The sequence below is a fragment of the Vipera ursinii genome (assembly GCF_947247035.1).
Source record: "Vipera ursinii genome assembly, chromosome: 1".
Lineage (NCBI taxonomy): Eukaryota > Metazoa > Chordata > Lepidosauria > Squamata > Viperidae > Vipera > Vipera ursinii.
The window spans coordinates 352,513,653-352,538,494 of record NC_139512.1 but is presented as its reverse complement, the minus strand read 5'-3'; the positions used below and the strand labels follow the sequence as shown (position 1 = coordinate 352,538,494).

Below are 24,842 nucleotides of genomic sequence, written 5' to 3'. Positions count from 1 at the left end.
GGGTTGGACTAGATGACCTCCAAGGTCCCTTCCAACAACAACTTCTCCTCCTCCTCCTCCTCCTCCTTCTATTATTATTATTATTATTATTATTATTATTATTATTATTATTATTATTATTATTATTATTATTATTATTATTATTATTATTATTATTATTATTATTATAGAATGCACGTCCTTGGTAGTTAAGGAAGGAAGCCAGGTTGTTGACTGTGGTCTTCACTTCTGAAAGTTGACCTTCTCTCAAAGCTGAGTCACTTCCCTTCCTGCTCAATGGGAGCAGATGCACCGAATCAGCGCAAACAGCCCAGGCACTAACATTAGATGGTGTGTCTGTGTGGGTGGGTGTTGTGTTCATGTCCCCTGTGGCCTTCAATTGCCTTGGCTGTTTGAGGAACTTGTGGTTTTCATTTCTGCTTGTTTGGTAAATTGGCCCCCACTCCTTTTAAAGCAGCATTTCCTCAACACACACACACACACACACACACACACACACACACACACACACACACAGAGAGAGAGAGAGAGAGAGAGAGAGACACACACAGACACACACAGAGATTGCAGGAACCATTTTTGTTTTGTTTTGTTTTCTGATAGCCACTTTTGTTTCTGAAGGATGTAGAGCAGGGTTTTCCCATCTTGGCAATTTTAAGAGGGATGAATTTCAACTCCCAGGATTCCCCGGCCAGCCAGCCATGCTGGCTAGGGAATCCTGGCAGTTGAAGTCCTCCCATGTGCTTTGGAGGAAGATTTCCCCATCTCCTAAAGAGCCCTTTCTCTGTCCTGGACATGCTTTGTCCAAGGATATTGAATTCCACTTGAGTTACTGAATCATCCCTTTGTGGCTGATGGAGTAATATGCAATCCTCTGGATGAGATTAAGCAGACGGCAGAAATTTTAACCCAGAGGGACTTATTTTGTGCCTCTCCTTTAGGCGCGGTTGAGAGGGAGACCTAGTGATGGCCGTTTGGAAGTCAGGACGGTGAAGCTTTGTCCTTGGCTGGGACCTGTTAGCCATCAAACTACTAGTACATAAGGCACCAAGCTAGAAAGCAGGAGACGATGAGTTCTAGTGCTACCTTAGCCAGGAAAGCCAGCTGGGAGACTTTGAGCCAATCACCAGGAGACTTTGAGTTCTAGTCTCACCTTAGCCATGAAAGCTAGCTGGGTGACTTTGGGTCAATCACCAGGAGACTGTGAGTTCTAGTCTCGCCTTAGCCCTGAAGGCCAGCTGAGTGTCTTTGGGCCAATCACCAGGAGACTGTGAGTTCTAGTCTCGCCTTAGCCCTGAAGGCCAGCTGGGTGACCGTGGACCAGCACCACTGTCTCAGCCCAATCCTCCTCATAAGGGTTGTTGTTGCGGGGACAATAGGAGGAGGGAGGTGTGTTCTCTGCCTTACTGGTAAAAATAACAAAGGTTCACAAAAATTCATAAATAAGCTTCTCAAATCACACAAGGACACACAGTTCACAGCTTGGTGAACACCACTTCAAGGGGATGCATCAGCTCCACCAGAAGATGCGTTTCCTTTCTTCCCTGCCAATGCAGCCACCACCACTGTTAATTGCAGCAGAAGCAGATCTGTTTAGAAGGCATCAGCCGTTTCTTCTCTGGCATGGAGAAATATTAATAGAAGGTGTTGAGTATTACAAAGAGGAATCAGCTAACACTTAAAAAAACAAAACCACGATTGCCGGCTTAGCTTTGAAAGTGGCTTGTAGGTGGCCCTTAGCCAGTGTGTTTTTAGGGCGGACGAAACAAGGATCGTAATATAATGAGGTCTGCAGAACCTGGACTACAGGTGTCAAGTTTCCGACGTATGGGCTTTTCAAGTGACTCTGAGGCATTGTTTACCTTAAAAAGTCCTTTATTAGCCTAATACACTGGCAAATGCTTGCTCGAAGGAAGCTGGAATCTGAAATCTCCGCCCCTTGCACAATATATTAAAACACAATTCTCCACCTTTCTAATTTTGTCATTAATCATATTCCCCAATTAATTTAAAGAATCAGTTTCTGTGCTGCCACCACGTGGCTGTTCTTGGGAAATTACCAATATGCTAATTGGGTCTGCCAGTACCTTCCCCCTTTGTGATGTATTTCCTATCCTAAACATGATGCTGTACTAGGATCCACCCCTTCTGGGTTGGACTTCCTACTTCTCCTTGCTCCCTTGTGTTCCATCCTCCATTGTAACATCTGAACACAAGCCATGCGGACAGTAATCCTGTTACTGTCTTTTGACCTTAAAGCTCCGGCCAGATTCACCTGACCACACCTTCTCTGCTGTAACCACCTTCTACATGCAAAATAAAGGTATTTCAGATGAACCAGGTGCTTTATGAGTTCACTGTCTGGAAAGGGCCGTTAAATGTGACTAAATTCGCTTAAACAGACCAATAAGTGTCTTAACAAGGAATTATATTCACAATACAACTGCCTGTCCCAGCACAGTCAAAAGACAGTAATAGGATTACTGTCCGCATGGCTTGTGTTCAGATGTTATAATGGAGGATGGAACACAAGGGAGCAAGGAGAAGGAGGAAGTCCAACCCAGAAGGGGTGGGTCCTAGTACAGCATCATGAGCAGGATAGGAAATACATCACAAAGGGGGAAGGTACTGGCAGACCCAATTAGCATATTGGTAATTTCCCAAGAACAGCCACGTGGTGGCAGCACAGTTTCCCTTCCATTAGAAGACCTGCCAAAGCCTTATCTTCTTTAATGAGAGGAATGGCCTTGAAAGGTGCATTCCTACTCATTCCCCCTCCTAACCTTAAACTAAAGCAATACACTAGTCTTAAAGCAAGACACAAGTTTAACATATGGAAGGGCTACTTCTTCATCTCTTGTCAAGCAATAACATTCGATGTTAGCAACAGCGTTGACAACAGGTTTGAAAAGATGGTGACTTTATTGTGGGCCCCCCTGGTGTGCCTCAGATACTTGAATCCCATCGTGGGCATTGTGAGGTGTAGGAGAAAGAATGGGGCAAGGGGATTCTTTTGACAATAAATCTTGCAGAGAGGGTGAGCTGTAGATGGAAGAGCTTTAGATTCAAGGGGGAAGAGAGCCTCAGGGTTTGCCGGGGTGTGAAAAATGCTTGGCTCTCGCCTTTCTGTTTCATCTTACTCCTCCTGTTTCTACTGTTTGGGATGTCCGTTTGGTATCGATCCACCTAAGGTGGCTTAAAATCTCATTATTGCCATACCAGAAGAAAAGAAAAGCCGAAAACAGTGATTTAGTGGTCGTGCCAAGAAAATAAAGCAGCCTCTGCATTACAGCAGACAGATCACACACTTCAAGGACCACCAGCATTACCTGGCTTCGAAGGCAAAGAAAATAATGTTTCTTGAGGGTTTGGGGTTTTGCGTTGGCTTAGCATGTCAGAAGAAACACGTAGCCACCTCTTGATGCTCTTCAGAAGTCTCCCCTTTGGAAAGGGGAAGGAAGTGACAAGGTTGGGCCACTGGCCCTTTGGATATCCCGCGATACAGGTAGTCCTTGATTTACGACAATTGCTAAGTGAGACATTTGTGAAGTGAGTTTTGCCCCACTTTACGATCTTTCTTGCCACAGTTGTTAAGTTAATCACTGCAGTTGTTCAGCTAGTAACACAGCTGTTGGATGAATCTCGACTTCCAATAGTTCATTTAGGGACCGTTCAAAGTTAAAGCGGCATTAAAAAAAGCAACTTATGACCCGTTTTTCACAGTTACGACCTTTGCAGCATCCCAGTGGTCACACGATCAAAATTCAGATGCTTGGCAACTGGTTCATATTTATGACAGTTGCAGTGTTTCGTGTGTGTGTGTGTGTGTGTGTGTGTGTGTGTGTGTGTGTGTGTGTGTGTGTGTGTGTGTGATGTGATCAGCTTCTGCGACCTTCTGACAAAGTCAACCGAGAAGCCAGATTCACTTAACAGCCAGGCTACCATCTTAACAACTGCAGTGATTCACTTAAGAAATGTGGCAGGTGAGGTCGCAAAATGAGGCAAAACTTACTTAGCCAGTGTCAGAAAGTTTGGTTCAGTTGTCACAAATCAAAAACTACCTGTAGTATTTTATGTCACATTCTCTTAACCAAATGCCCCAAATGTAAAAATTTATTGTCTGTCCATGAAGTCGACCCAATACTTGTTCACAGTAAGAAAGCTGTTAACTGTTAACTATTAACCTCCCCCCCCAAAAAATAATTAAACTTCAAAGCCCTTGTTAAGCTTCCATTATTACATTTAACTCGTAGAAACTCCACAAACGGCTTCATCCTAGCATTTTCTGAATCGCTTCCTAAAACGGTCGAATTGACACGCTGTCTTCCACCCACACCTACTTTGGAGAATTTACTGGTCCCCAGAGAAGGCCGAGGAAGGCACCTTCCGAAAGGTCAAACACCTGTTTGGAAAGGTCAACACCTGGTTGGTGTCATTCCAGAGTGCAGGAAATTGATGTTGAGTTACAGGAAAGAGGATTAGCGTTGAACATTAGGAAGAACTTTCTAGCAGGAAGAACGTTTCACTAGTGCAGGGGTAGGCTGTGTTTTTGCAGCAGGACTTTGCCAGGTGTCTTTTCCTTTTTTCAAAGCCGAGGGAAAATTTGACAGATCCTTTGGAACACCTGGGCTGTTCCCGGAGCCAAAATAAACGTAGGATTATTTTGTACCGTTATCTGTGGCGGGGGATGTTTCCCCTAGCCCAGGGCTTTTCAACCAGTGGTACGAGTACCACCTGTGGTACATTGGCACCTGGCAGGTGGTACGTGACCATCCTAGAAAAGTGGTAGCAGAGGAGGGGAATGAGCTGAACCGGTGGCAGCACCGCACAAGCCTGAGCGAGAGATGGCTGGAGCTGCAGGGCTATCAGGGCTCAGCGGAAGCACCAGGATCAGCGCCAGGCTTCAGCTGGAGCTCGGCGCTGATCCTGGCGCTTCTGAGCCCAGAAGAAGCGCCGATCAGCTGGAATGTTGCAGCATCTCCAGGGTCTTGTGATTTACATTCAGATGCTTGGCAATTGATTCATATTTATGATGGTCACAGTGTCCCAGGGTCATGTGAAGTGACCAAAACCTGCTGCAACCACCCAGCAGAGAGGGGGGGGAATAAAAACCAACCCCCCCCACCCCCGCTGCCAATCCTCAATAGAAATGCTCACAACAATGAAAACCTCGGACAGGAGGAAGAGTGCGGGCAGGCAGGTGTCTTGCTCGGCTGTGGCTTGGGGGGCACTTTTTTTAGTGCCATTGTTACTTCAAACAGTCACTAAGCGAACTGTTGTAAGTCAAGAACTACCTGTACTTCATCACTTTTTTCCTTTTTTGGGGGGGGTTGTCTTCAAGCTTTTGACACCTTGCTAGGCAACTGGTGGTACTCGGATGCTGCCATATCCTAAAAGTGGTACAATGGGTGAAAAGGTTGGAAAGCCCTGCCCTAGCCAAACCAGGCTTAATCTCTTTGCTCTCTAGTGCTTTGCATTTTCAACTTTGTTAAAAAGCCGAGCTGAACTGCATTAATCTTGTAAAGTAATATATATAAAAATAAACACCCTCTAACATCAGACTAAGTTTCCTATTCATTGTAGTCCCCCCCATAATCAAATCAGCCAGGTGTCTCCCTGGTTGCCTTGCTATTAAGGCCCTTAGCTGGAGTTCTCCACAAAGGATTAGTCAAAGCTTTGATGTTGCGGCAGATGTGCTAATCAGGTCAAGCTTGCACACACTTGCAGCTCTTAAATCCGGGCGATTGAAAAAAGCAGCATGGTGGGGAGAACTTGAGGACGGTGGTAAATGTCTGTTATGCAGTTTCCTTAGAAAGAATTTCGGCCTCCAAAGACTGACCACAGATAGTTCTTTTACTAACAACAGTTCATATCGTTCAGCGGCTCCCAACCTTTTCGGTACCCCGCACCCCTAGAACGCTTCTGATATATTCTCGCACCCCTTACAAAAGTTCGAAACAACGGCAACGAATTATGCACATACACTATAATTTTGAAAACCCGAGTTTTCGCACCCCCTGGAATATCGTCTCGCACCCCCAGTTGGGAACCCCTGATTTGGTTACAGTGGCATTGAAAAAAAAAGGGACTTAATAACCATTTTGCAGCATCTCCATGGTTACGTGATCAAAATCCAGATGCTGGGCAACTGGTTCGTATCCATGACGGTTGCAGCGTCCCAGGGCTCACGTGATCCTCTTTTGCGACCTTCTGACAACCAAAGTCAGTGGGGAAACCAGATTCACTTAACAACAATGTTACTAATTGAACAACTGTGATGATTCACTTGACATCTGTGGCAAGAAAGGTCGTAAAATGGGGCAAAATTTACTTAACAAACATTTCACTTTGCAACATAAATTTGGGGCTCAATTGTGGTTGTAAGTCAAGGACGGGGAAAAATTTAATCTATACAGGTGGCGTTTTTAGTTGCGAAGTCGTGTCCGACCCATCGCGACCCTATAGATAACATTCCTCCAGGCCTTCCTGTCCTCTACAATCTTCTGGAGTCCATTTAAGTTCACGCCTACTGCTTCAGTGACTCCATCCAGCCACCTCATTCTTTGTCGTCCCCTTCTTCTCTTGCCCTCCACCTTTCCCAGCATTAGGCTCTTCTCCAGTGAGTCCTTCCTTCTCATTAGGTGGCCAAAGTATTTGAGTTTCAACTTCAGGATCTGGCCTTCTAAAGAGCAGTCAGGGTTGATCTCCTCTAGGACTGACCGGTTTGATCGCCTCGCAGTCCAAGGGACTCGCAGGAGTCTTCTCCAGCACCATCTATACAGGTAGTCCTCAGTTTACAAACCACACAAGGGGCTGAAATTTCTGTTGCTGAGCAAGAAGGCGGTTAAGTGACTCACACCCAATTAAACGACCTTTTTTTACCACAGTTGTTTAAGAAATCACTGCAGTTGCTAAGTTAGTAACATGATTGTGAAGTGTATTAACCTGAGCTCTCATTCATTAAAGCATCTAGATCAGGGGTCTTCAAACTTGGCCCTTTTATGACTTGTCGACTTCAACTCCCAGAATTTCTCTGGGAGGAAGTCGACAAGTCCTTCTGGGAGTTGAAGTCGACAAGTCATAAAAGGGCCAAGTTTGAAGACTCCTGATCTAGATGCTGTCTCATTACAGGTTGTCCTCGACCTATGACCACAATTGAGCCCAAAATTTCTATTGCTAAGCAAGGCAGTTGTTACCTGAGTTTTAATTTTGACATCCTTTTTTGCCCCAGTTATTAAGTGATTCACTGCAGTTGTTAAATTAATCATGTGGTCGTTAAGTGAATCTGGCTTCCACCGTTGGCTTTGCTTGTCAGAAGCTGACTGGGAAGGCCGCAAATGGCAATCACGTGATTCCAGGATGCCGCAACTGTTGTAAATACACACCAGTTGCCAAGTGCCTGAATTTTGATCACATGACTGTAGGGACACTGCGATGGTTATAAGTGTGAAGATTGGTCATAAGTCATCACATCTTTCAGTGCCATTGACACTTTGAATAGTCATTACCAGCTCGCTTTCTGGTTTCCAGGATGCTGTTTATAAGTGCATATATATGCTCAGAGCTCAAAGCATTGTTAGAGACCTCCCCACACCCACTTCACGGTCTGTTTCTGTGGCTCCCCACTGGGAGGAGGTTTTGAAGTATTTATAGCAGGACCACCTGATTCTGTAGTAGCTTTGTTCCCTGTGCTATCCGTCTGGTAAACTTGCTAGATTCATTTTTCTCACCATGCACATGTATACATAACCTGAACTAGACTGTGTTGTTTCTCTGTGTTATAGAATATATGTGGGTCTATGCATAATTTTCTTTCTTTCTTTCTTTCTTTCTTTCTTTCTTTCTTTCTTTCTTTCTTTCTTTCTTTCTTTCTTTCTTTCTTCTTTCTTTCTTTCTTTCTTTCTTTCTTTCTTTCTTTCTTTCTTTCTTTCTTCTTTCTTTCTTTCTTTCTTTCTTTCTTTCTTTCTTTCTTTCTTTCTCTGTCTGTCTGTCATATTTATGTAGTATATATCAGAGGTGGTGACCCTTTGAGAGCTCATGCAATGAAAATTCATTTTAATGTATGCCAATTTGTGTACATTCAAAGTGACAATAAAGTTATTCTATTCTATTCTATTCTATTCTATTCTATTCTATTCTATTCTATTCTATTCTATTCTATTCTATTCTATTCTATTCTATTCTATTCTATTCTCTAAACAAGTGGTTGTAAGTCAAGGACTACCTGTATTTATAGTACTGTAGTATTTTGCACAATGTATTAATGAGCAAAGCCAGCTCTGAAAGTACAGATTTTTGGCACCCAAAGCAACATCAGCCTTTTGCAGACAATAAATAATCAGAAAGTATCAAAGTAGAAGTATGCATCTACTCAGGTAATCATTTCAAAAAAATAATACTTTATTTTATGGCTTTTATAATAACGACAGAGAAACAGAACCTCCCTCACACACAAAGACAAAAATTCCTGCATTCTCAAAAGCAAGAAAGAACCCACATAGAATGTGTTGATTAAAAAAAGTGAAAAAATGCAAAAAAGGTACAATATATCACTTTAGCTGAAAATAGATACAATTCTATGTATAGTTACCTAATGCAATTGCTATTCAAGTACCTACAGTATGTACTAATAATATATCTATATAACTATTATGTATCTTGTTAACCTGTATTTTGAATAAATGAGCCCCATATTTCATTATATTTGAAGAAACAATAAGTTATTAGTTTGTTAATAATTTAAATAAGTGATCTAGAGATTTGGTCTAGTTTGGTCTACTCTAGTGCTTACGTCACCAGGCTAGAAAGTGGGAGATGGTGAGTTATAGTTCAACCTTTGGCATGAAACCTGACTGGCTGACTTTGGGCCAATCACCAGGAGTCGGTGTGTTCTAATCCCACCTTACGCATCAAAGCTGGCTCTGTGTGTGTGTGTGTGTGTGTGTGTGTGTGTGTGTGTGTGTGTGTGTGTGTAAATATAACAATATATCAGTATGTAAATAATAAATAACAGAATGAGTTTGGAAAATCCTTGTTACAGGTTGTCCTCAAATGAAGACCTCAACTGCGGCTTGAATTTCCGTTGCTAAGCAAAATAGTAGTTAAGTGAGGTGCACTCGATTTTATTATTTTTGCCATTATTTATTGATTTATGAAATTGAATGCTGCCCATCTCGTATTCAACGTCTCTGGGCGATGGGTAAGCAAATTACTGCAGTTGTTAAGTGAATTGCACAGTCGTTAAACAAACCTTGAATCCCCTTGACTTTGCGTCTCGAAAGCCTGCTGGCAAAGTCACAAATGGTGATCACATTACCTCAGCATGCTGCAACGATTGTAAATCCATGCCTGTTGCCTAGTAACCGATTTTTCATCCCATGACCATGGGCAGGGGTAGGCAAACCTGGCTGTTTTAGGACTCGTGGACTTCAACTCCCAGAATTCCTGAGCCAGCCATGCTGAGGAGAAAGGGAGAGGTTTCCAAGCTGAGCCACGCTGGCTCAGGAATTCTGGGAGTTGAAGTCCACAAGTCCTAAAAGAGCCAAGGTTGCCTACCCCGACCATGGGGATGGTGCAGGGGTCATAAGTGCGAGGGCCGGTGTTGTAAATTTGAACAGTCCCTAAACGGATGGATGTAAGTCGTGAACTCTGTATATAGGTAGATGTAAGTACAGGGGCGCGGTGGCTCAGTGGGTTAGGACGCTGAGCTTGTCGATCAGAAGGTCGGCAGTTTGGCGGGTCGAATCCCGAGTGCCGCGTAACAGAGTGAGCGCCTGTTACTCGTCCCAGCTTCTGCCAACCTAGCAGTTTGAACGCATGTAAAAATGCAAGTAGAAAAATAGGGACCACTACGGTGGGAAGGTAACAGCGTTCCGTGCGCCTTTGGTGTCTAGTCATGCCGGCCACATGACCACGGAGACGTCCTCGGACAAGCGCTGGCTCTTCGGCTTTGAAACGGAGATGAGCACCGGCCCCTAGTGTCGGAAACGACTAGCACGCATGTGCGGGGGAACCTTTACCTTTACCTTTTTTTAAGTACAGGTAGTTCTCAACAACTACAATTGATCCCAAAATTTCTGTTGCTAAGTGAGACATTTCTTAAGTGAGTTTGGCCCTATTTTACGACCTTTCTTGCCATAGTTGTTAAGTGAATCACTGCAGTTGTTAAGTTAGTAACACGACTATTAAATGAATCTGGCTTCCCCAATGTCTTTGCTTGTCTGAAGGTCACAAAAGTGATCATATGACCCCGGACACTGCAACTGTCATAAATATGAGTTGCCAAACATCTGAATTTTGACCACGTGGCCATGAGGTCGTAAGTGTGAAAAATGGTCCTAAGTCACTTTTTCCAGTGCCATTTGTAACTGTGAATGGATAATAATAATAATAATAATAATAATAATAATGATGATGATGATGATGATAATAATAATAATAATGATGATGATGATGATGATGATGATGATGATGATGATGATGATGTTGGAAGGGACCTTGGAGGTCACCTAGTCCAAACCCCCAGGCAGGAAACAGGCAGGTTGCTCAACACATGTGTCAAAGTGGAGAATTCTCTGTATGTAGGTGGATATCAGTACTAGCCATGATGGATATCAGTACTAGCCATGATGGGAAAGTCCCAAGAGCTTCTGAATCGGCCGATCGTGCCATTGCTGAGGCTTGTGGTTGGAGCTTCAGGGCAGGCCATGTTATTTTTATTTTAAAAGACAGGGGAGGTTTGTCCCGGGGTGACTTCTCGCATGACTGCCGGAGCCTATAAATAATCACCTTGCACTTCAACCTGGAGAAAAACTAATAATTGATATGATACATGGCGCATGTGTGATCAGGATAAAGGAGCGAAAGAGGCTTGGGGATGAAGACAAGTGCAGTGAAGGCCAATCTACATGTCCCAGGATGCTGTTGCAGGATCCAATCTGGGTCGGTCACTGGGACCAGATGGACAGTGATTAATATTTATATGTTACTTATATGTAAGGGTCTAGGTCTGTACATATGTTGTGTATCATGGGTCTTCAAAGTTGGCCCTTTTATGACTTGTGGACTTCGGCTCCCAGAATTCCTCAGCCAGCGTGCCTGGCTGAGGAATTCTGGGAGTTGAAGTCCACAAGTCATAAAAGGGCCAACTTTGAAGACCCCTGTTGTATATAGTATGTTTTAAATGTTATGTATGTGTACACTTTGAGAGGAAGCAACTAAATTTCATTTTTAACCTGTGCTGTTGTGCCCTCAAGGAAAAAATGACAATAAAGGTTTAATCTAGTCTAGTCTACTCTAGTCTAGTCTTCCAAACTGTCGGACTAGAGCTGGAGGCCATCCTTAGGGAACTTCTCTCTAGCAGAGTGTGTGCTTTGGGCTATTCCGTGTGTGGCGTTTATGTGGTGCCTGTTATGTGTGGCTTTTTAGTGGTTCAGCCTTCCTGAGCAACAGATGCCACAGAATTGGGGCCAACCGCTCACAAAAATTAAGACTTGCCTAATGCTTTCAAGCGTACAGATTGCTTTATGTGCACTTGTCAGGTTATGAGCTGACCACCTTATAAAGCAAGCTGGCCACTTCCCAGATTACAAAGGGAAACTCTTTGAGGAAGCCTCCCTGGTGAGTTCGGGTCAGAGGCTAGATTTGAAATGGGGTCATCTTAATTTGCAGCCCACGGCTCCTCCTCCCTTTTAAAACCGTAAACAACAGATTTGGTAGAATGACCTATAAGCTCTCTTTGCTTTGTTTTTCAACTTGACCGCAGCGGTCATGCAGAAGGACCCGGAGATGTTAATAACAACAACAACAAAAGTTGGAAGGGACCTTGGAGGTCATCTAGTCCAACCCCCTGCTGAGGCAGGAAACCCTATACCACCTCAGTCAAATGGCTGTCGTGTCTCTTCTTAAAAACCTCCAGTGTTGGAGCATTCACAGCTTCTGGAGGCAGGTTGTTCCACGGGTTAATTGTTCTAACGGTCAGGAAGTTTCTCCTTAGTTCTAGGTTGCTTCTCTCCTTGACTAGTTTCCATCCGTTGCTTCTTTTTCTGCCTTCAGGTGCTTTGGAGAATAGCTTGACTCCCTCTTCTTTGGGGCAGCCCCTGAGATACTGGAACACTGCTATCATGTCACCCCTCACCCTTCTCTTCGTTAAACTACACATACCAAATTCCAGCAACCATTCCTTATATGTTTTAGCCTCCAGTCCCCCAATCATCTTTGTTGCCCTTCTCTGTACCCTTTCTAGAGTCTCAACATTCATCCATAGGTAGTCCTCGACTTAACCACCAAAAATTGGGACTGGAAACTTTCTTCTGATCCCCCAGATTCACATCTTCTCATCTTTTCTTTCAGGTCATATACTGTTCTTTTGGTGGCACGTCGAAAGGACTACATTTCAATAACCTGATAGTGGGCTTAGTCCTCCTGACGAGGGGCCGAGATGAAGAGAAAGCCAAATGTAAGTATCAGTCATTTGTGGAGATCCTCAACCATCCAGGTCACGGTTGTCCCAAAAGTGCTTTTTTCCAAAAGGCAACTGGACTTTCTTGCTGTTTTCTTTGAAAAACGTTTCCCTTCCCTAGAACCTGAAGAAGCTTCTAAGGTGAAAAGTGAAATGTTTTCAAAGGGGGGAACCCCCCCCCAGCCTTTTGGAAAAAGCACCTTTGGGGTAAGTACCAGTCCTGTTTGGAAGAGAGATGAGGCACGGGTGGACTGGGGGTTCCAGCTCAGTTAAGAGTTTTCCCAATTAACAGCTACAGTTAGTCCTTGACTTATGACCGCAATTGAGCCCCAACAAATTTCTGTTGTTAAATGAGATGTTTGTGGAGTAGTTTTTGCCCTGTCACCGTTGTTAAGCGAATCACTGCAATTGATAAGTTAGTAACCCAGTTGCTAAGTGAGCCTGGGTTCCCCATTGATTTCACTTGTCAGAAGGTCGCAAAAGGAGATCACATGATAAATATGAGCCAGTTGCCAAGCGTCCGAATTTTGATCACGCGATCATGGGGACGCTGCAAAAGTCATAACTGTAAAAAAAACAGTCATAGGTCCCTTTTTTCAGTGCTATTGCAACTTCAAACGGTCACTCAGCGAAAGGTCACTTAGTCGAGGATACTTGTACCATGATTCACTTAACAACTGTGGCAGGAAAGGTCATAAAATCAGCTGAATTCCCATTAAGAGCTTGGACACCAGCCTGAGTTCTGCTGTTCCTAGACATCATGAGAAGAATCCATAACGGATCCATCATGTTCTTTCCCTACCTTTTCCCTACCTGTGGCCTAGGGTGGGTGTTGGATTGCAATCTTTGCCCCCCCCATATAATTGGCATCTAATTGAGGACTTATGGGAGTTGTACTCCAACATGGGGGCATGACTTTCAGAGCTCATGGAAAATGTGTTTTACTCAGCAGCTTCTCCTCCCAAAAGCATCCCATTTTTAAGGCCAAATTAGATACAACGATTGGCCCTTGTACAGTTGATACAGGTAGTCCTCGAGTTACAGTCACAAGTGAGCCGAAAATTTCTGTGGCGGTTGTTAAGTGAGTTTTGACCCAATCTATGGCCTTTCTTGCCACAGTTGTTAAGTGAGTCACTGCATTTTTTTTTAAGTTAGGTAAAGGTAAAGGTTTCCCCGCACATGCCTGCTAGTCATTTCCGACTCTAGGGGCCGGTGCTCATCTCCGTTTCAAAGCCGAAGAGCCAGCGCTTCTCCGAGGACGTCTCCGTGGTCATGTGGCCGGCATGACTAGACGCCAAAGGCGCACGGAACGCTGTTACCTTCCCACCGGAGTGGTCCCTATTTTTCTACTTGCATTTTTACGTGCTTTCGAACTGCTAGGTTGGCAGAAGCTGGGACGAGTAACAGGTGCTCACTCTGCTATGCGGCACTCGGGATTCGACCCGCCAAACTGCCGACCTTCTGATTCTCAAGCTCAGCGTCCTAACCCACTGAGCCATTGTTAAGTGAATCTGGCTTCCCCATTGACTTTGCTGGTCAGAAAGTCACCAAAGGGGATGATCATCATAATGATCCCGGGACGCTGCAACCCGTCATAAATACAGGCCAGTTTCCAGGTGCCCAGATTTTGATCCCGCGGCCATGGAGATGTTGCAACCGCCATACGAAAAATGATAAAATGAAAAATGGCCACTTTTTCCCCCCCCCCAATGCCGTTGCAACTTTGAACGGTCACTAAACGAACTGTTGCAAGTCGAGGACTACTTTTACAAGCGGGTTAATGAAGATCGGAATTTTTCGAGAGGTGGGGAAACACAATCGGCTCCGATCCACAATAGGAAAGGAATCTCCAAAAAGTCACTTCTGTAGCATGTCCAATATTTATTTCAGTGGCTCTCAACCTGTGATCCATGGACCCTTGTGGGGTCCTTTATGTTACAACGGGAAGTCCGCAAAGTCTTGAAAAAAAATTAAATTTAAATTTAAATCTTGAATTAAGTCTTGGTGGTCCGTGGCCACAAAAGGGGTTTAAAGGGGGATGAAGAAAAAGTTGAGAACCACTGCAACATTTCATTTTCAGAACAACCTTTGAGAGACAGCTAATCTCAAGGAGCTTCATAGCTGAGTAGCCCTTGGAATATATCTCTTGCCGATGTAGTTTAAGCATTACTGCCTCCAGTAGGGCGAGCATTTCATTTAATCCCATCAGGGCTACTTTGTGTTAATCCAACAATGCTAAGGTGCTGCTGTCTCAGGGTTGAAGGGGCATATATTTTTCCAGGAAATTTAAGCTCCTTGTTGAGATTGAGGATCAACCTCAGTGTTTCTCAACTGTGGCGGCTTGAGGATGGGTGGACATCAACACCCAGAATTTCCCTAGCCAGCACGTTTGAAGATTGGCAGACTTCCACTGCAAGAATTCTCAAGCCAGCATGCTTTAAGATGGGTGAACGTCTGCTCCCAGCATTCCCCAGTCAGCATGGCATGGCTGGGGATTTTTGGGAGTTAAAGTCCATCCATCTTCAAGCTGCCAAAATACTGACCTACCAGGGGTAGGCAACCTTGGCTCTTTTTATGACTTGTGGACTTCAGCTCCCAGAATTCCTGAGCCAGCCACGCTGAGGAGAAATGGAGAGGTTTCCATACTGAGCCACGTTGGCTCAGGAATGCTGGGAGTTGAAGTCCACGAGTCATAAAAGAGCCAAGGTTGCCTACCCCTGGCTTAGCCAGTTTAGCTGTGTAAGGCCTAGTTCAGGAGTGTCCAAACTTGGCAACTTTAAGACTTGTGGACTTCAACTCCAAGAATTTCTGAGCCAGCCATGCTGAGGAGAAATGGAGAGGTTTCCATACTGAGCCACTTTGGCTCAGGAATGCTGGGAATTGAAGTCCACGAGTCATAAAAGAGCCAAGGTTGCCTACCCCTGACCTAGACATTGCTTGTGATATTTATTTTACATAAAATGCCATGCCCTTTGCAATGGCGACATCAGATGACTGTGAGAATACTTGTGGATTTTTTTTTGTAAAAAGCTTTTTAAGAGCATAACCATTCCTTTTTCTAATATTGTGTGAAATAATGAACATCACCAGCTCTATCCCAAGTCTGACTTGCACAGAAATAGTTATTTTGCTCTGGGTACATTGTTTTGTCTTCTCTCATAGATATTTTCAGCCTGTTTTCCAATGAATCTGGGAGCCATGTCGCCCGTGAGGAGATGGAGAGGATGCTTCTCCTAATTGATGGGAAAGTCCCCGAATGTCTAAAAAAATGCTTCTCAGAGGTAATTCCTGATCACTGCCCACCTTTTATTCAATATTCAATTCTTTTTTTCTTCTCGGTCGTAACATTATTCTGCCTTGATACCAATCCTCTTTTAGTGATGCTAATTGTGGAATACTGCTATACTAATTTTTTAAATAGCAATAGCACTTAGACCTATATACCGCTTCACAGTGCTTTACAGCCTTCTCTAAGCAGTTTAGAGAGTCAGCCTTTTGCTCCCCAACAATCTGGGTTCTCATTTTCCAGACCTCGGAAGGATGGAAGGCTGAGTCGACCTTGAGCTGGTGATAATTGCACTGCTGGCAGTGGGCAGAGTTTGCCTGCCATAGCAATAGTGCTTAGACTTATATACCGCTTCACAGTGCTTCGTAGCCTTCTCTAAGCCGTTTACAGAATCGGCCTATTGCCCCCCCAACAATCTGGGCCCTCATTTTACCGACCTCGGAAGGATGGAAGGCTGAGTCAGCCTTGAGCTGGTCGGGATCAAACTCCTGGCAGTGAGCAGTGAGTTAGCCTGCAATACTGCTTTCTAATCACTGCACCACTATGATGAAGGAGAAGCACCTGGACGCGACAAACTTTTTAAAGATTTGGGGTTTTTTTTAATCCTTAGATTAAAATCCAGGATTGCAACTGTGCCACGGAAACGGCCAGCGAGTGCACACGCACATTTTCAGTTGCGCGAGCAGCGGGGTAAGCGTGTGCAGACGTGCTCCATTTGCGTGAGCATCAGGCGCGCATGCATGCCACTTGCGCAGATGGAGCTGCCTGCCTGTGCGCTTGCCAGCCACTTGTACAGAACCAGTTTTCCCTTCTCCTCCTGGGTGTATGGGTGAAACAGATAAGCATCTCTCTTGGGCTGTTTGTAACTTTCTTCCTGCTAGGAGGAAAGTTATGTAAGTGCTAAAGATTCGAACCAGGTAGTACTTTTCTCCCAGGAAGTAGCACGCTACCTGGGCCCACACCTTCTTAATGGGAACAGAGTGTCTCTTTGTCGTGCTACTTTTGAGATGAAAAGAAACAGCAATTCCAGTCTTCTGTTTAGTCTGGATTAGCATGGTTTTGCTCAGGGAGAGATTACATTAGTCCGTTGCTTCCCACATATGGCCAGATCACCCAGAATTGGGTAAAAGTGGAGGGTGGTTTTGTTTTGTTTTTGTTTTTTGTTTTTTTTTTGGTAATGACACAAAAATTCATTACCTAATCACAAACAGGGACATTTAAATATAGATAGTCCTTGGCTTAAAACAATAACTCGAATTTCTGTTGCCAAATAGGGTGGAAATTGCACAAGTCATCCCCTGTTTTACCCCCTTTTTGCCATCGTTGTTGAGCGAATCGCTCGATCCCTGCAGTTGTTAAGTGAATCGCTCGGTTGTTAAGGAAATCTGGCTTTTCCCATCGAGTTTGCTTGTGGCAAGCTGGCTGGGAGAGTCACAATTGGCAATCACACGACCCTGGGATGCTGCAGCCATTTTAAATGTATGTTGGCTACCAGGCGCCTGGATTTTGATTTATTTGACCCTGGTAGCCCGGCAGAGCTATACTTATAAAACCTCTTGACCAGCATTCCCTACGTCGGTCTCAACCTCTCCTGTTTGCAAAATCAAGAATTGTCTGCATTTAACCTTGGCAACTTTAAGACTTGTGGACTTCGGCTCCCATAGCTGGCTGGGGAATTCTGGGAGTTGAAGTCCACTGGTCTCAAAGTTGCCAAAGCTGGACAACTCTGACCTAGAGTAAAGGTAAAGTAAAGGTAAAGGTTCCCCCGCACATGCGTGCTAGTCGTTTCCGTCTCTAGGGGCCAGTGCTCATCTCCGTTTCAAAGCCGAAGAGCCAGCGCTTGTCCGAGGACGTCTCCGTGGTCATGTGGCCGGCATGACTAGACGCCAAAGGCGCACGGAACGCTGTTACCTTCCCACCGGAGTGGTCCCTATTTTTCTACTTGCATTTTTACGTGCTTTCGAACTGCTAGGTTGGCAGAAGCTGGGACGAGTAACAGGCGCTCACTCTGCTACGCGGCACTCGGGATTTCGACCTAGAGTACTGCAACTAAATAATATATGGAAAGCACTCTAAGAACAGTCAATATTTGTGATCAATTCCGGCACATGTTGATTGGCGTTTGGAGTCTACCTTTGGGGGTGTGGGGGGGTGAGAGCAGCTGTTGGCACCAGATGTGCATTTGGCAGCAGGTTTTGCTTTCGACACTTGGCAAGGCACATAGCCAGCTGACAGCTTGCCAGCTGCAGTCACAACTGCCGTGTACACAGCAGATTCTTTCTGTGTCTTAAGAAGGCTCAGTCCAAATCCAGGACACGCTAAGTGAGGGCTTCGTCTCTCGGGGAATGTCAGATGCCCTAAAAAAAAGTTGCACCTGAGCCAGATGTGGAATCGTAGAGTTGGAAGGGACCACGGAGATCTTCTGATCCAGGGCAAAAAAAAATCTTCAGAGGGTTCCAGAAAGACAGCAATCCGGATGTGAATATCAAATTAACCACTAGCACCAAACTGGCTGTAATTTCGAAATGACACTGAATTTCAAAGTTCAGTTTGAAATTCAGTGTAATTTTGAAATTAACAGCCAGTTTGGCGTGGTAGTTGAAGGCGTCGGCCTAAAGTCCCAGGTGTCTGTGAGTTCTAGTTCCAGGTTAGCCACGAAAGCCACCTGGGTGACCTTGGGTTAATATCTTCGCTCCTTTCGTCGCGATCTAAAGACATTTTTATTCGAACAAGCCGGCCTGGCCTGATGGGGGATTGGTGGGGTTTTTTATTGTTGTTTTAATATTTGTATTACTGTTTTTAGTGGGCATATATTTAATTCTTTTTTAACTTTTGTAACTTTGTATTTTTTATTCTTGCCCTGTTCACCGCCCTGAGTCCTGCGGGAGAAGGGCGGTATATAAATATTATTAAATAAATAAAATAAATAAATATTTGTAGCTCAGGGTTCAAAAGAGGGCTCCATGGTGCTGTCTGAGCTTAGTTGTTTTCTTGCACCCAGCGAGGTAACCTTATCAGTACTAGAAGTGAGTAGGTTTCGAAGAGAGAAGAGCTGGAAGGACTGTGTCAGTGATGGCGAACCTTTTAGAGACCGCGTGCCCAAACCGCAACCCAAAACCCACTTATTTATCGCAAAGTGCCAGGGGCGCATCAGCATTGTGGTTCCCTCGGGGGGGGTGTGTGTGTCTGCGCCGCCTCTGGCACGCAAAAACCAGGGGCGTAAAAATAGGCTACCATGCTGCAAGGCGCTGCACCACGCAAGAACGGGGCAGGGCTAGTGAGTATCACGCAGGCACTAGCCCCGCCCCATTTGTAGCGCGTGCATGCTCACGGACTCGTGCGTTCGGGCGCACGCATGGAAAATGCTTCCCCCTCCCTTTTTTTCCAGTCCACCAATCGATGATGGTTGCTGACCTCTGCTCTACCACCTCTACTCGAGCTTGGTAGTCGGCCGCTTCGCCTCCTTTGTGGTGGGTGGGACTCCTGCTCCGGGCGGCGGCGGAGGCCTGATGGACCTGCTGCTGCTGGTAGCGGTGCGCGTGCCAACCGAGAGGGCTCTGAGTGCCGCCTCTGGCACGCGTGCCATAGGTTCGCCACCACTGGACTATGTGGCGCTCTCTAAGCTTGACTGTTTTCTTGCAGACATTTCATTATCCAAACTAGGCACCATTAACAGCGCCTTCCTATTATTCACAGAATAAGAATAGAATAGGAATAATAGGGAAAAAATAGTAATAATGGGAAAGCACTGATAATGTGACCGAGTTTGGACAATGAAATAATAATAATAATAATAATAATAATAATAATAATAATAATAATAATAATAATAATAATGATGATGATGATGATGATGATGATGATGATGATGATGATGATGATGATGATGTTGGAAGGGACCTTGGAGTTCATCTAGTCCAACCCCCTGCTCTGGCAGGAAACCCTATACCATTTCAGAAAAATGGCTGTCCAGTCTCTTCTTAAAAACTTCCAGTGTTGGAGCATTCACCACTTCTGGAGGCAGGTTGTTCCACTGGTTAATGTTCTCACTGTCAGGAAATTTCTCCTTAGTTCTAGGTTGCTAAGTGGTGTTTATTTAATTATTTTATTTATCATAATTTTTTTTATTATTTTTGGTGTCTCTTGCCCCAGTCATTCTGAGCGTTCGCTCTCTTGCTCCCATCTTCCCAGACCTGAGCTGTCCTTCAATATTCTGCTCTCTTTTTTTTTTTAAAAAAAAAACAACAACCTTCTTTTCATTTTTTTTAAAACCTTCTCCTTTCTCTTTCTCAATTTCTCAGAGCGCTCTTTGCCGATCCTACCAATATTCTTCCCTTGTTTTTTGAGTTTGGGACTGAGCTATCTTATTTTTGTCACACACACACACACACACACACACACACACACACACCAGAATTTCTCAAAAATCTCCTTGCAGTGTTGTTGTTTTTTCCCATCATTTTTCAAGATTTTCATTGGCGGAATTCTTCATTTTTTCTTTAGCTGGTGGAACTCGACTCTCTTGAATCTAGAACACTAATTGGCTGTCTTTAGCTCTCCCTGCCTGCGGTACTAAGATAATGGAGTCACCCTCTCCGTGGTTCTTAAAAGCTTTTGCTTCCTCAATCTTTTGTTCCCTGTTAGTAAGTGTTAAGTCCAATGCAGCTGATCCCCAGTTCTTTCCTGCTCCTTACAGACAATGACACAGCTCAGTACAGTGGTCCTCGCTTACAGCAGTTTGCTTAGTAACTGTTCTAAGTTACAGCGGCACTGGAGAAAGTGACTTATGACCATTTTTCACATGTACAACCATTGCAGCACCCCTATCGTCACGCGGTTTATATTCGGATGCTTGACAACTGACTCACGTTTATGATGGTTGTAGTGTCCCGGGGTCATGTGAACACATTTTGCAACCGTCTGACAAGCCATGGAGAAGCCAGATTCACTTGAACAGCCGTGTTACTAATTTAACAGTTGCATTGATTCACTTAACAAGTAACAGAATAACAGACTTGGAAGGGACTTTGGAGGTCATCTAGTCCAACTCCCTGCTCGAGCAAGAGTCACTATACCATTTCAGACAAATGGCTGTCCAGTCTCTTCCTAAAAACTTCCAGTGTTGGAGCATTCACAGCTTCTGGAGGCAGGTGGTTCCACTGGTTAATTGTTCTCACTGTCAGGAAGTTTCTCCTTAGTTCCAGGTTGCTTCTCTCCTTGACTAGTTTCCATCCGTTGCTTCTTGTCCTGCCTTCGGGCGCTTTGGAGAAATAGCTTGACTCCCTCTTCTTTGGGGCAGCCCCTGAGATACTGGAAGACTGCTATCCTGTGCCCCCTCGTCCTTCTCTTCATTGCTCTTCAAATTAAATTGAATTAAAAATGTGGTAAAAATGGGGCAAAACTGACTTAGCAAATTTCGCATCTAGCAACATAAATTTGGGGCTCAATTGCGGCCTTAGGTTGAGGACTGCCTGTAGGTAAAATTCTGTTACATTTATTAAAACCTGGAACACGTTAAGTTCGTAAGAGCTGTGTGACACTCTGATAGCAAAGATCTGTTCTGCTGTTAGGCATAACAACTCTCTGTTCCCCCACCTCCGTCCTAATGGTGTATTTATTTATTTTTTTTGCAAAATTGTGCCAGAGACTTTGTCTTCCTAGCTATCTCAGCACCGAAGTGTATTCTCTTTTACCAAGCTGTCTATTCCTGATAAGCTCGCTGGAGGCTGGAGAAGCTAATCCTTTTGCGCCAAAGGGTTAAAAACCCACGCAGGCCAATATACAGGGCTCCTGAAGTTAATTGTAGTTTTCTTTCAGGGTGGTTTTGAATGCAACAGCAGGCCCTGCAGTTGAAAAAAATCAGCACTCTGATCTGTTGACAAAGGAATTGGCAGGAATATTTTATTTTTAAACCCAGGCATTCAGCTGCCATTACAGCGGATCAGAAAATAACCGCAGTCGTTTTAACGAGAGAGGGCTTGAAGGATATTTCTTTCAAGCTCATCAAGAGCAGAGTTTGAGAAAATGTGATTTAATCCTCAGTTGCAATTAGTAGGCAAGCCTATAAAAGCAGAGGGCTCTTTTCATTTCCTGCTTATACAGTTCCTCCTCAATTTACAACCATTCATTTAGTGACCATTCGGATTTTACCGTGGCACTGAAAAAAGTTACTTACGACCATTTTTAGGGACGCGGTGGCTCAGTGGGTTAGGACGCTGAGCTTGTCGATCAGAAGGTCGGCAGTTTGACGGGTCGAATCCCGAGTGCCGCGTAACAGGGTGAGCGCCGGTTACTCGTCCCAGCTTCTGCCAACCTAGCAGTTCGAAAGCACGTAAAAATGCAAGTAGAAAAATAGGACCACTACGGTGGGAAGGTAACAGCGTTCCGTGCGCCTTTGGCGTCTAGTCATGCCGGCCACATGACCACAGAGACGTCCTCGGACAAGCGCTGGCTCTTCGGCTTTGAAACGGAGATGAGCACCGGCCCCTAGAGTCGGAAACGACTAGCACGCATGTGCGGGGGAACCTTTACCTTTACCTTTTTATGACCATTTTTACACTTATGACTGTGGTCCCATGATCAAAATTCAAACACTTGACACCTGGCTCGTATTTATGACGGTTGCAGTGTCCCAGGGTCATCTGATCCCCCTTTGCGACCTTCTGACAAGCAAAGTCAATGGGGAAGACCCAGATTCACTTAACAACCGTGTTATTAACTGAACTGCAGTGATTCACTTAACAGTTGTGGCAAGAAAGGTCGTAAGATGGGGCAAAATTCATTTAACGACCATCTCGCTTAGCGACTGAAATTTTTTGCCTCAATTGTGGTTGCAAGCTGGGAAGTACCTACATTTCCTCCTTGTCTCGTGGCTTGCAATTCCTTCATTAATCTCTCCCTAAATACTACTGGCTTAGCTGCTCTGATGTTACAGTACCTCCCGGATCTTATGATTGACCACTGTCACCTGTACACTGTACCAAGATCATCTAGTCAGCTTTCATGCTTAAAGTGGGACTAGAATTCCCAGTCTCCCGGTGATTGGCCCAAAGTCACCCAGTCGGCTTTCAGGCCTGAGGTGGGGATTGGTTCAAAATCACCCAGCTGTCTTTTATGGCTAAGGAGGAACTAGAACTCACAGCTTCCTGTTTCTAGGTTGGCGCCTTATCCGCTACGCCAAACTGGCTCTCCCTTGACCGAGGATGATATATATTGTGTCCTATATATCTAGAGCAGGGGTAGGCAACCTTATGACACATGGACTTCAACTCCCAGGATTCCTGAGTCAACATGGCTGGCTCAGGAATTCTGGGAGTTGAAGTCCACGAGTCATCAAAGAGCCGAGGTTGCCTACCCCTGCTCTAGAGGATGCCCAGCCTGAGTAAGACTGTTTTATTTTCTATCGATAGCTCTCTCATCAGTCGATTTGACTAAAAAAAATTTTTTTTTTTAAAAAAAGAAACCAGACTTCACAATTCATCTCTCCCTTTTTTCCCTTTGCTTTTATCGTAGGGAGAAAAAGTAAACTATGAAAAATTCAGATCCTGGCTGTTGCACAATAAAGAAGCGTTCACATTTTCCCGCTGGCTGCTCTCCGGAGGAGTGTATGTCACACTGACAGATGATAGTGACACCCCCACCTTCTATCAAACTCTTGCTGGAGTCACTCACTGTAAGTAGCTGTCTTTGGTTAAGAGCTGCCTGCTTTTTTTTCCCCGCTGATCCAAACAAGCCTTGATTAATGAACGTGTGGTTTCTCTTTGAGATTTTTTTCAAGGATCAGCCTTCTTTTGTGCAAAAAAGGGATGCTTTCACTGGCTATTCTGCCCTATTGCCTAGGCCAGGGGTCCTCAAACTTGGCCACGTTAAGAGTTGTGGACTTCAACTCCCAGAATTCCCCAGCCAGCATTCTGGGAGTTGAAGTCCACAACTCTTAAAGTGGCCAAGTTTGAGGACCCCTGGCCTAGGACCTCTGTGCTGTCTGCCTGTAAAGTATGTGTCTTTAAAGCTCTGGAATTATAGGCTTAGCTACATGTGCAAATAGGTTGATCAACGTTGGCTGCCACCAAGAAGAGGGGCAGGGGTCAACTTATTCTCCAAAGCATCTGAAGGCAGAACAAGAAGCAACGGATGGAAACCTATCAAGGAGAGATCCAACCTAGAATTATGGAGAAAATTCCTGACAGTGAGAATAACTAATCAGTGGAACGATATGCCTCCAGAAGTTGTGGGTGCTCCAACACTGGAGGCTTTCAAGAGGAGACTGGCTAGCCATTTGTCTGAAATGGTATAGGGTCTCCTGCCTGAGCAGGGGGTTGGACAAGAAGACCTCCAAGGTCCCTCCCAACTCTGTTGTTGTTAGCTGCGAAGTCGTGTCCGACCCATCGCGACCCTATGGACAACATTCCTCCAGGCCTTCCTGTCCTCTACCATCTTCTGGAGTCCATTTAAGCTCACGCCTACTGCTTCAGTGACTCCATCCAGCCACCTCATTCTCTGTCGTCCCCTTCTTCTATTGCCCTCGATCTTCCCCAGCATTAGGCTCTTCTCCAGGGAGGCCTTCCTTCTCATTAGGTGGCCAAAGTACTTGAGTTTTAGCTTCAGGATCTGGCCTTCTAAAGAGCAGTCAGGATTGATCTCCTCTAGGACTGACCGGTTTGATCGCCTTGCAGTCCAAGGGACTCGCAGGAGTCTTCTCCAGCACCACAGTTCAAAGGCCTCAATTCTTTGGCACTCAGCCTTTCTTATGGTCCAACTTTCACTACCATACATTGCAACTGGAAAGACCATAGCCTTGACTATACGCACTTTTGTTGACAGGGTGATGTCTCTGCTTTTTAGTGTGCTGTCTAGATTTGCCATGGCTTTCCTCCCCAGGAGCAAGCGTCTTTTAATTTCTTGGCTGCAGTCCCCATCTGCAGTGATCTTGGAGCCCAGGAAAATAAAATCTGTCACTACCTCCATTTCTTCCCCATCTATTTGCCAGGAATTGAGAGGGCCAGATGCCATGATCTTGGTTTTCTTAATGTTAAGTTTCAACTCAAGTTTTGCACTCTCCTTCTTCACCTGCAACAAGAGGCTCTTTAGTTCTTCTTC

The 24,842-nt window shown here is 44.8% G+C and overlaps 1 protein-coding gene across 3 annotated transcripts in view; it reads left to right on the top strand.

Moving 5' to 3' along the window:
* USP32 (ubiquitin specific peptidase 32) overlaps positions 1-24,842 on the top strand; it is a 206,079-nt gene that overhangs the window by 78,789 nt on the left and 102,448 nt on the right. For all 3 annotated transcript variants that reach the window (XM_083379651.1, XM_083379650.1, XM_083379649.1), the window contains exons 3-5: positions 12,352-12,457; positions 15,623-15,741; positions 23,259-23,418. In XM_083379651.1, coding sequence (XP_083235777.1) covers positions 12,352-12,457; positions 15,623-15,741; positions 23,259-23,418 — 385 coding nt within the window. The remainder of the gene's footprint in view (positions 1-12,351; positions 12,458-15,622; positions 15,742-23,258; positions 23,419-24,842) is intronic.